Genomic DNA, 11,487 nt, shown 5'->3' on the forward strand with positions numbered 1-11,487 from the left:
TCAGCAATCAAGGGGGCTTGGCTCATTAGCGGGCGGATCAGAGCAGGAAGGACATGTGAGATAGTCACAGTTTTACAGAGATCAGGACAAGATCTAACCGTTTCCACTCCGGCTCCTTTAGCCATGAGCAGCCCTCGCCCCAGCGCCGTCCGCGGAGCGCGCAGCCGGGCCGGCCCCGCCGGGGAGCAGCCAGGGCCCGGGGGGGTGTGAGGGCAGCCCCTGCCCCGCCGCGCCCCGCGCCGCTCCGCGCAGCCCCGCGCCGGCTTTTGTTTCTATTTTAGTGTTGGGAAGGACTTTACCGGGAGGGATCGCTCCCTCGCTCGCTCTCCCTCGCTGCAACAACAACAACAAAAAATAAGGACCTACTGTCTCCCCTCCGCAGACCGGGAGTCCCAGGAGCCGGGAACTGCCTCTCTCTTTTTTTTTTTTTTCTTCTTTTTATTTTTTTTCCAGATCTAGTTCCGCTGTTTTTCGGCTTTTTTTGTATGCTTTTTTTTGTGTGTGTGTGCTGTTGATTTTCCTTCCTCTTCCAGAGACTCGAGCGAGTTCGCTGGGCAGGAGAGAGAGAAAAAAAAAATAACAAAAACCCGCACACACACATTTTTGTAAAGGGAATCCCTCTTTTTCTCCTGGATTTGTGGATGCACCGATGAGAGATCCAGCCTTCCCAGGGACTGCCATGGCTTACCACCCCTTCCACGCACCCCGGCCGGCCGACTTCCCCATGTCCGCTTTCCTCGCAGCCGCCCAGCCTTCCTTTTTCCCCGCTCTGGCTCTGCCTCCGGCGGCGCTGGCAAAGCCCATGCCGGACCCCGGGCTGGCCGGGGCGGCCGAGGCCGGGTTGCACGTCTCGGCCCTGGGACACCACCACCAAGCCGCCCATCTGCGCTCGCTCAAGAGCCTGGAGCCCGAGGAGGAGGTCGAAGACGACCCGAAAGTAACGCTGGAAGCCAAAGAGCTTTGGGACCAGTTTCACAAGCTGGGCACCGAGATGGTGATCACCAAGTCCGGGAGGTAAGAGCCGGCCCCGCGTAGCCCCCCGCAGCCCGCCCCGCACCTGCGCGGCCGCGTAGCGCCCTCGCCCCTCCGTTTCATCCCTCTTCCCCCGGTCCTCGCCAAATGCGCCCCGATGAATTAACGCGGCGAGTTTCGATCCCCGGAGTTTTTTCGGAGGTGTTTAACCCCCCCTCTCCGAGCTTCCCCCCCCCCAATTATTACTTTTTCCGAGCGCGATCCCAAATTAAATTTGTGCGCACTAATTGAGCGCCCGTAATCCCCCGCTGCATTTGTTTACGCCGCTTCTCGCCGCTTCCTTCCCTCCTGCCAAACTTTCCCCGCAGCCGGGGTCGCCCCCGGCCCTGCCCATGTCCCCGGTCCCGGGGGAGGCCAGCGGCGGGGCCGCCTGGGTACAGGGCGAACGGCTCGGCGGAGAGCAGGGAGACGGAGTGAAATCCGGGATGCGTTTTCGCCCACTTGTTTCCCCGGAATGGAATTTTTTTAGTATTATTTTTTCGAGTTCTTCCCCTGCTTTCTGCCCCCGGCGGGTGCAGTAGAGCAGGGTGAGGAGCAGCGGGACGTGAGAAAGGCTGGAAAACCTCAGTGAAGCTCCAGTAAAAGATGGTGGTTTCGGAGCGGCGGCCGGGGCCGGGCGGTGCGGGGCGGCTCGGCGGGGCAGCGGCCGTCGGGGGTCGGCGGCGGGCGGGGGGGCGGCAGCCCTGTACCGCTCTGGGTCTCTCCGCAGGAGGATGTTCCCCCCGTTCAAGGTGCGGGTGAGCGGCCTGGACAAGAAGGCCAAGTACATTTTGCTGATGGATATAGTGGCGGCCGACGACTGCCGGTACAAGTTCCACAACTCCCGCTGGATGGTGGCCGGCAAGGCCGACCCGGAGATGCCCAAGCGCATGTACATCCACCCCGACAGCCCGGCCACGGGGGAGCAGTGGATGGCCAAACCTGTTGCCTTTCACAAGCTCAAGCTCACCAACAACATCTCGGACAAGCACGGCTTTGTAAGTGCGGCTGCGGGACAGAGCGGAGCCCCCCCATCCCCGAGCAGGGATGCCCCCTCGGAGAAGGAGTGGGGTTTGCGCGGTGCCGGGGCTGCCCGGTCCTGCTTTGCCCGGGGGCAGCCGCTGGGCTTTAACGGCTTCTCCCCCCGGCCGCAGCGCGCTGGGCTGGACGGCGGGGCCTTGCCGGGCCCTGCGGCGGCCTGGCTGCCCCGCCGCCCCCGCGGCCCCTGCTCCTGCCCCGCACCGAGGGGCAGCTCTCCGCCGTCCTGGGGACGGCTCCCCCGGGGGACAGGAGAGGATCGGGCTGCGGGCAGCCTCGGGGTCCCCTTGGCTCCCTCATCCTCGATCCTCCCGGTCTCCGCGGCCTGTCCTGCCGCCTTTCCCCGGCCCTCGGGGCTCTGCGGGGAGCGGGATTTGGGGGGTGGATGTGCGGGGCCGAGGCCGTGCCGGGGGCGGCGGTGAGGGCTGCCCCGACGGGGCGGCCGGGCAGGTGCAGCCCGGGCCGGGGGGAGCGGTGCTGGAGGCGGCGGCACCTGCGCTGGGTTTCCGCGGCCGGGAACAGGGCCGGAGCCGTGGCTGCTTCTGAAAGGCTCCCAAACGCCCCTATTTATTTCCCTATTGAGTATATCTGCATCACCTTCCGGAGGTAAATAAAAAAAAAACAAACAAAAAGTTAAAGCAGAAAAACCAGCAACCCAGACAAACAAAAAATAAAAAAAGAGAGAGAGAAAGCAAGCAAGAAACCGAATCTTGGTAGCAATTTGCAGAGATCCGCAGAAAGCAGGGTCAAAACGCGAGGGGAGCGCGATCCTGAGTGAATGCACGGGGGGGTGGGGGGGCGTGTGTGGAAATCACAGCGCACAAGCCGGCTATCTTTAGCCTCTGGACAAGCATTTAGGGCGATAAAGGGAAAGTTCATCGTCCAGCGCTGGTGATATGGTAATTATCGGGGACCCGCGGCCGGCGGTGCGGCGGCGGAGCCGGGGGGCACCGCGCTCCGGGGCTGCGGGAACCGGCGCTCAGGTGGGAGAGGGCTCAGCACCTCCTCGGTGCACTTTTTTCTTTCTTTTTATTTATTTTGAGTTTGTTTTTTCTTTTTTTTTTTCTTTTAAGGCAGGAAAGAGCGTCTTTGTTAAATAATACATTGCAAGGTTATTTATAGACAGCAAGGTAAATCGATAGAGAGGGAGTCTTAAAAAATAGCTTTTTTTTTTTTTTGATACTAGGGAAAAACTAGTTTGGTTCAGTGTTTTTAACGGTTCGCCACCTTCAATTAAAGATTTCTGGTATCTGTCGTTGTCCAAAATCCGGACTGTGTTAAATCTGGGAGATGAGGGTTTAGCCAGTGCCCATCTGGTCAGAGAGGGATGATTTTTTTTTTTTTTTTAAAGGAATGCAGATTTGCGCGCCTGAATGAGACTTTTTGCACCATTTTTATGATAAATCCCGTTTAGATGCTATCAATATAATAGCGATCCGACAGTTCATCAGCAGGTGATTATTGCTGGGGTTAAAAAAGGGGGGATTTTTTTTATTGCCTTCTAAAACGAAATGAAGTGATAATTATTTAGCCATTTGGCAGACGTTATTTGACAATAATTACTCAAGCTTTCGCCGTTCCCCTACCAATTCCGGGCGGTGAATACTGCATTTCAGCCCGACCACAGCAGGTTGGGGAATTATTTAATCGCTATCGGGCAGGAAAACGTTGCCGGTGCGGGCAGCGAGGGGCAGGGGGTCGGAACGGCCCCCGGGGCGCGGCTCGGGGGGTTCCGCCGCTTCCGAAAATCCTCAGCCAAATCGCGGTGGATTCGGGTTAAAAAAAAAAAAAAGAAAAGAAAAGAAAAGAAAAACCAAAAACGAGAGGGTAGAGAATGGCTTTGAGTGTTGGCGAGGTTTTCAGACACCTGGTTGGAAAAAAAAAAAAATGTCTGTTCCTTCTGCAGCGTTGCTCCGAGACATAAATTTAACATGGCTCATGGTGAAATGCTCCTTTCACGTCGCAGGCGCTGGCTGGGGCTGGCACGGGTTTCTGCCGCCACCGACACAAATCGAGAGGCTTTTTAACATTATTTTTTTGTGGTGGTGAGGTGGAGTTGGTTTTTTTTTTGTTTTGTTTTCTTTTTTTTTTTTTTTTGAAAGGTCGGAAATATGAAAAGCAGCGAGAAATGTGTCGAAAACTCGCCTCGCGTTTGCAGGGTAGTCATAAAACGGGGAGAACCCTTTTGCTGCTTTATTGCCGTGCTTAACACCCGCAAAGATGCTGCTGTGCCTGCCTTCCCCTGACCTCCTTATTTGGGGGCAGATCGTGCAATGGCATAAACAACAATAAAAAAACCCCAACACATCTCCCTCTTTGGCATCCGCCGGCATTATTGCCTCAGCGTGAATTTGTGGGGTTTGTTGGCTGTTTTCGGGAGAAAAGGGAATTTTTTTTTAGGGAGGTAGCTAGACGTGTGTATAACGTGGACCGTGAGGCTGACGGCAGCCGCGGGCTGTGCTCTCTCGCCCACCCAGACCATCCTGAACTCCATGCACAAGTACCAGCCCAGGTTCCACATAGTCCGGGCCAACGACATCCTCAAGCTGCCCTACAGCACCTTCCGCACCTACGTGTTCCCCGAGACCGACTTCATCGCCGTCACCGCTTACCAGAACGACAAGGTACGGCCGGGCAGCCCCTGCCCTCTCCCTGCCCTGTCCCTGCATCTCCCCCTGCTCTCACCCCTGTCCCATGCCTTACCCCTTTTTAGGGTGTATTTGTGTGTGTGTGTGAGGACATTTTTGGGGAGAGTAGCCAAAAGGCAAGCAACAGGAGAAAGGTTAAACCCCAAGCCCTCAGAGCAGGAGGCGCCCCTCATGCTGCTGCTATTATTATTGCTATTGCTAATACTAATGCTACTGCTCATGCTGTTATTACTATTTCTATTATTACTATTAATAATTTCCTCCTGGACTTTGTCGCACCTTTTCGGGGCAGCGGGAGCCCTTGCTGCAGGCCCAGGCTGCAGAGAGCAGTGCCGCGGCCTGGGCAGCCTCATGGAGAAGGTGCTCTGGGCCCGGGAGGAGCCAAAAAAATACAGCCAGATAAGCTAATTTTAGTTGCTTTCGTGATTTAGCAAGTGTCGCCTTGCGAACAGTGGAGCCAGGAGAGCTCGGTGGGGAGTGGAGAGCCTCTGCCGGCCCCCCTCCAAAAGTTGTATGTGTGTTTTAATCCAAAAGCTGACCCCCACCTCCACCCCTGGCTGCTGATGCTAATTGACAGCTCTGTCTGAGGGTCCTGGTGGGCTTGTTTCCCTCGTAAAGTTTATGGCGAAGAGTCACAATCGATTAAAGAGCACTTTGTCTGCTGGCCCGCCGCAAGCTGCGCGGGGCGGCCGCCGGCCGGTGGGCCCCGTCGGGCGGGGGATGCTGCGGCCCGGGGCGGCCGGGCAGGGGGTTGCGGCGGGTCCCGGGCAGCCAGGCCTTTTTCCATCGCCCCTCTCGGGACCGTATTTCAGGGCCGTGCATTATTGAGCGCCCTAATGTCGCCGGCCCCCAGAAGCCCGTGGCGGCGGGGAAGGGATAAGAATAGCTTTTAACCAGCGCCGAGCGGCTCAGTCGCCATCTTCCCTCCGGGGGGCCGTGAAAAATAACTTCCTATCATTAAGACTCTATTAATAATTCAAGCCCAAACCTCAGCATCATTTTTAATAAAGCATGCGGTGTGTTAAAGCGGGGCCGCGGCGCGTTTCGCAGCCTGCGCAGCGCAGCCCGGGCTCCCCGACGGCGGCGGCGGCGGCGGAAGGCGGGGGGGGGGTGGCCGGGCAGGGGTTCACACCGCCTCCTTTCTCCGTTCCCCCCCCCGCAGATCACCCAGCTGAAAATCGATAACAACCCCTTCGCCAAGGGCTTTCGGGACACGGGCAATGGCCGGCGGGAGAAGAGGTAAGGGGTGTCCGCTGTCCCCCTCCCCGCTCCGCCCCCGCGCAGCCGCCGCTCCGCGCCCGCGGAGGGCCGGGCCGTGCCCGACGCTGCCTCTCACATCCCCCCCCCCCCCGCCCCGTAGGAAGCAGCTCTCGCTGCCGTCCCTGCGGATGTACGAGGAGCCCTGCAAGCCCGACCGCGACGGCGGCGAGTCGGACGCCTCCTCCTGCGAGCCCTCGGCGGTGCGAGACGCCCTCCACTCCCCCGTGGGAGCCCTCCCCAGCCCCCTGCGCCTCAAGGGCAGCGGCAGAGGTAAAGGAGGAGGCAAAACCCCAAATCCTCCCTCCCAAAGTCGGGTTTCTGCTCCCTCGGGGCCGGTGCGTGCCGGTGTCTGCGGGGCAGAGGGGCAAACGAGCAGGGAAAAAAAGACGGGGATGGGCACGAAGGAGCCCAAGGGTTGAAAGGACAAGAACAGAGCAAAACGCGAATGGCATTCACGGTTTGCAAACGTTTTCCTGTTTATACGTTAGTATAAACAAGAAGAAATGGCAAGGCAGCCCCTGCGCTGGATGCGTTTGCCCGGCTCCTCGCTGGTGCGTGCCCTGCCTTTCATGGCTAGCTCACAGTCCCCTGGAAAAAAAATAAATATTAAAAAAAAAAAAAAAAGAAAGAATTAATACATTTGAAAGGGGAAAAAAATGTTGTAACTCCAGGGCTTCAAGCTAGTAAATGAAAATAAACTGGCAGTTCCCACGTTGCAGTTTTTAGATGCTGGGTTTCGTCTTGCCGCACTATCAATCTGCTGCTCTTTAAACTTTCCACCAGCCCTATTCCCTGCAAACCTTCATCAAAACTGCAAACCACCCCACCCCCGCCTCGTTCCCCCCATCCGAGCTGGTGGGAGGGTTTATTACACCCCTCTCCTCTTTCAAAGGCTTCCCCGAATATTTGCCCCAGCCTGCAGAGCTTCACCTAACCCACACCACAATGTTTTTTTCGTTTAGCGGGAGCCGATCGGGCAGGGGCTCTGCTCCCCTCGCCCTCGCCATCCCCTCGCCTCCAGTCCCTCTCTGAGAGCTCGATGGGTTTTTTTTTAAAATTAAAGCCCCTTTTAGGAAAATCTGTACCATACCTCTTGCCTTAAAAATGCCTGTTTAACCTGCCTCAACCTGCACATTTGGAATAAATCCACGGTGCGCTGTTGATCAGCTCCATGTAATTAAATATATACAGGACCATTTCCTCCAGCGCTGTCCACGCTCCCTTCATCCCCCTGCTCTGCAGCCCGCTTTGAGTTTGCAGCTAACGAGAGCGATGCTGTAATAGATTTTGGTCCTCCATCAAACATGTTTTTCCTGTTTGGCAGAGCAACAGGACTGCTGTTGTTAATCCCCTTTCCCCAGAGCGACCGCAGCACGAGGGCCCGTTTCTGCCCCCCGAAATTAGTTTCTCCCATTAATAACAGTTGCGACTTTGCCGCCGGGGCTCTGGCGAGTGACCTGCTCCTCGCCTCCCCCGGGGACTTCTGTTCTGACCCCCTGCCCTTCCATTTCCTTGCAGAGGAGAAGCTGGGGGCTGACAGCGATGCGGAGGTGGAGAAGGTGCCCGAGGAGCGGCCGGCAGCCACCGCCAGCCCCAGCGGAGAGGACGCGACGCCCCGGGGCAGCCCCCGGTGCCCAGAAGAGAGGAGCAAGGAGAGGCGCAGCCCGGAGAAGGTTAAGGACGGTGCGTCCCCCCGGGAGGGACCCGGCGAGGGCCTGTTCGGTGCTCGGGGCCTGGAGAAGGACAAGGTGGAAGGAAGGAGGAAAGAACCGGACCTGAGCAAGAAGGACGCGGAGGGTGGCGTGGGCAAGGAGGCCTTTGCCCCGCTGATGGTGCACACGGACAGCCCCCCGCACCTCAGCGCTGGGCACCTGCAGAGCCTGGCGCTCTCCGGCCTCCATGGGCAGCAGTTCTTCAGCCCCCTGGGCGCCGGGCAGCCCCTCTTCATCCACCCGGGACAGTTCGCCATGGCCCCCGGCGCCTTCTCCGCCATGGGCATGGGACACTTGCTGGCCTCGGTGACCGGCGGGGGCAGCCTGGAGAACGGAGCCCTCTCGTCTGCCCCAGGCGCGGCAGGGACGGCCACCCCCTTCCCTTTCCACCTCTCCCAGCACATGCTGGCCTCTCAGGTAAGCCCCCGCGCCCACTCCGCATCCCTGTCCCCATCCCCACTGGGCAGCCAGACCCTGGGCCCCCATCTCTGTGTCCTTTCCCAAAGCTGCCTGAATTTGGGGCGCGCTGGGGACAAGGGTCAGTCCTGGCTGGTGTCACCCCCGGTGTGGGGACATGTGGGGTGGCCCCGGTGCAGGTCAGGAGCTGTTGGTCCCCCTAGGCTCCCCTTGCAGCCGCTGGGGACAAGGGGGTGATACTCCCCCAGACCCCTGATGTGCTGCCTGGTGTGGCAAAGGCAGGACATGGGAGACATTTTGAAGGTTGGCCTCAGGGCTGATTTGAGGAGGAATTCTGATTTTTTTTGCAGCCGGTGTCGTTTCCCCATAGGCAGGGGCAGAGTGAGGAGCTGTGGCCCTGCCTGACCTGGCTGTCCCCATCCCGCAGCCCCCCTGTCTCCCCCGCCAGCCCCAAAACAGCTCCTGTAACGCCTGCGCTTGTGTTGCCTTCACCAGCCCCTATGATGAAACACATAAAGATGTCTTTGAACTCCCCTAATTTATCGACCCTACTTAACTATGTGTTTTAATGTGGTTAAAGGTCTGTGATGCTGCACAGACGGGGGACACGCAGTGTGCGGGAGGCGCGGGGGCAGGGTCGGGGCCGGTCCCACAGAGGGGTTTGTGCCCGGCGGCACCAGCTCGGCTCGGTGTGGGGCAGATGGGGCTCCCCAGCCGTACTCCCTCCCTCGGTCCGTCCCACAGGGATATCCCCACACTGTGTTTTTAGGATGACACCAAGGTGTCTGGCTTTGCCTCGGCTTTCTCCGTGGAACGCCAGCTTGGGGGGGCAGGCAGGACAGGGGAATGCAGCGGAACATTGGAACGGCTCTCACCCCTCTCTCTCTCTCCACAGGGAATCCCGATGCCCACCTTCGGCGGACTCTTCCCCTACCCCTACACCTACATGGCGGCAGCTGCGGCAGCCGCCTCGGCCATGCCAGCCACCAGCGCGGCGGCGGCCGGGCCGCTCTCCCGCAACCCCTTCCTGGGCAGCAGCCGTCCCCGCCTGCGCTTCAGCCCCTACCAGCTCCCGGTCACCATCCCACCCAGCACCAACCTGCTGACCACCGGCCTCCCTGCCAGCCTCAACCCCGGCTCCGAGGGCTCCAAGGCCAGCAGCAGCCGGGAGTCCAGCCCCCTCCCCGAGGTGCCCCTGCACAAGGGGGGCACCCAGCGCCCCGCCGCCTCCCCCAAGGGCTCCCTGAAGGAGTCCCTCAACGAACTGCAGAACATCCAGAGACTGGTGAGCGGGCTGGAGAGCCAGCGGGAGCTGTCACCCGGCAGGGAGTCCCCCAAGTGACCGACGGGGCGGGCAGCAAGCCCTCCCGGCGGGGCGGAGAAGCACTGGTATTTTGTACAGCACAGTATAAATATTTATTGCGGAGCGAGGGGTGGGGGCGGATGGGGAGTGGGGGGCTGGAGCAGAGGGATGGAGCCCCGCCGGCCAAGCGGACCCACCGCCCCAGAACCAGGAGCGAGAGGTGGGAGTGCAGGGCTCGTCCGCCCCCTCCCACGGCTGTGGGGCTGGGAGCGGTTCCCCCGCTCCATCGCGGCCGCGGAACCCCCCGGCCCCTCTGCTCCCCCGCTCCGGGCACTGGGCAGCTCTGGCTGGGGGGGCAATGAGCCGGCGCGGAGGCACCCGATGGATGGGTTGGTCTTGACCGCCGGCCCCGGGGAGGTGAGCGGGGCCGAAACTTCATCTGTGCAAGGGGAGGTGGGGGGGGGAGGAAAAAATAATTAAAAGAAAAAAAGAAATAAGAAACGGAACATGGGAAATGAACCGCCTCAGCAGCCGCCGCCGCACAGAGCTGGTACGGCGAGGGGAGCCCCGCGGGTACCCGGGCAGATATTTATGAAATAAATGGTAATTTGTGTAAATAAGCTATAAGGATCCCAGAATATGCAAATTGGTATTAATTTATTCAGAGTTGTACATTGGTGTGTACATAATATTTAGAGTTTAACTCATCGCATTTAAGTTTTTTTGTTTTGTTTTATTTTTTTTTTCATTTTACATGAACATATATATTGTAAATGAAAACTATTTAGCTCTTTGTGATTGAAGGAGATACTGGTTTCTTTAACTGTGTTTTAAAATATTGTTTATCCCGCCTGTTCTCTAGGACAATCATGTGCCACCGGTAAAACAATTTTTGGAGTCATTGAAACTAAGAGTTCAATCCTCTGACGGACTTTCGAAAGGAAAAAAAAAAAATCCAAATCGTAACTAAAATATCGCTACAGAGCGGGGTATAGAGAATGCAGGAATAAACCTCAGGTTTTTATTTTTCACTCCAGAACAAAAAAAAAAAAGTATAATAAATTTAAATATCACAGGACTGTGCTCTATATTTGTTTTAAAATAAAAAGATACATGATTTGCAACGTGCTGGTTACTTGGGTATCTGTCTGTTCAGTTTTGATGAATTCTCACATCTTTCAATAAAAAAACTACTCGGAGAAGTCCTGCCGGCTCCCGCCTGTTTCATTCCCGCCGCCTTTCCGCGGCCGCACCTCCCCGTCGGGGCCGCCGCTCCTCCGCAGGTGCGCAGCTGCTGCGCGGGTGGGTCCGCCCACACCAGGGCCCGGTTCCCCGCGGCGGCGGAAGGGACCGCGCATCCCCGGCGGTTGCGGGCCCCGGGTTTGATAGGGAAAGACGAAAAAGCCCCGAGGTGCGCGGCCACCCGCCCGGCGGAGGGCTCCGCGGGGACTCCCGGGGACGGGAACCTCCGCCGGCTCTGCCCGTCGGGGGATTTCTGCCTCAGGGCCTTTGCCCGCCCCACAAGACGCCGCGCCGCGCATGGGGGGGCTCGGCGCACCTGCGCAGGTGCACAGGGTGGGGCGCGGAGGCGTCCGCGGGCGCGAACGGGGATCCCGCGGGTGCGGCGAGGGAGGATGCGGAGCAGGGACCCTCCGCAGCTGCGGGTCTGCCCGCACCGTCCTCCGGGCGCAGCGGGACGGCGCCGGGGTGCGCTCCGGTGCCGCCGCGGGAGGGCAGGGCCCGGGGACGCCGGTACCGTCCCGCCGTGCTGCGGAGACGCGCACCGGTACCGGCGGGGACGGGAGACGCTCAGGTACATCAGTACCGGCGGGGAGCGGGGTGCGCGGGTCACACCGGCACCGGCGGGGAAGGGATGACCGGGGCAGAGCGGCACCGTCGGGGATGGGGAAGGGGTGACCCGGGCACGCCGGTGCCGTCGGGGCCGGGACTGCCCCGGGGCGCGGGCTGTGGGTCCCCACGCCTCCCCCCCGCGCCCGGAGCCGCTCGGGGCGTTGCGGGGCGCGGCCGAGGAGGACGCAAACAGCCCTTTTCCTCACCAATTACCCTTCTCCCGTTCCGGGGAAGATTTATGAGCCCA

The 11,487-nt window shown here is 59.3% G+C and overlaps 1 protein-coding gene across 1 annotated transcript; it reads left to right on the top strand.

Annotated features, from left to right (window-relative positions):
• On the top strand, positions 1 to 10,591 carry TBX2 (T-box transcription factor 2). The gene is made up of 7 exons (XM_054210031.1): positions 1 to 1,014; positions 1,742 to 2,009; positions 4,527 to 4,673; positions 5,860 to 5,936; positions 6,058 to 6,227; positions 7,476 to 8,086; positions 8,982 to 10,591. Exons 1-7 carry the CDS (start codon positions 650 to 652, stop codon positions 9,426 to 9,428), a joined length of 2,085 nt encoding a protein of 694 aa, XP_054066006.1. The 5' UTR covers positions 1 to 649; the 3' UTR covers positions 9,429 to 10,591.
• Positions 10,592 to 11,487: the final 896 nt, after the last annotated feature.

This window comes from Rissa tridactyla, chromosome 7, assembly GCF_028500815.1.
Source record: "Rissa tridactyla isolate bRisTri1 chromosome 7, bRisTri1.patW.cur.20221130, whole genome shotgun sequence".
In the NCBI taxonomy this organism is placed as follows: domain Eukaryota; kingdom Metazoa; phylum Chordata; class Aves; order Charadriiformes; family Laridae; genus Rissa; species Rissa tridactyla.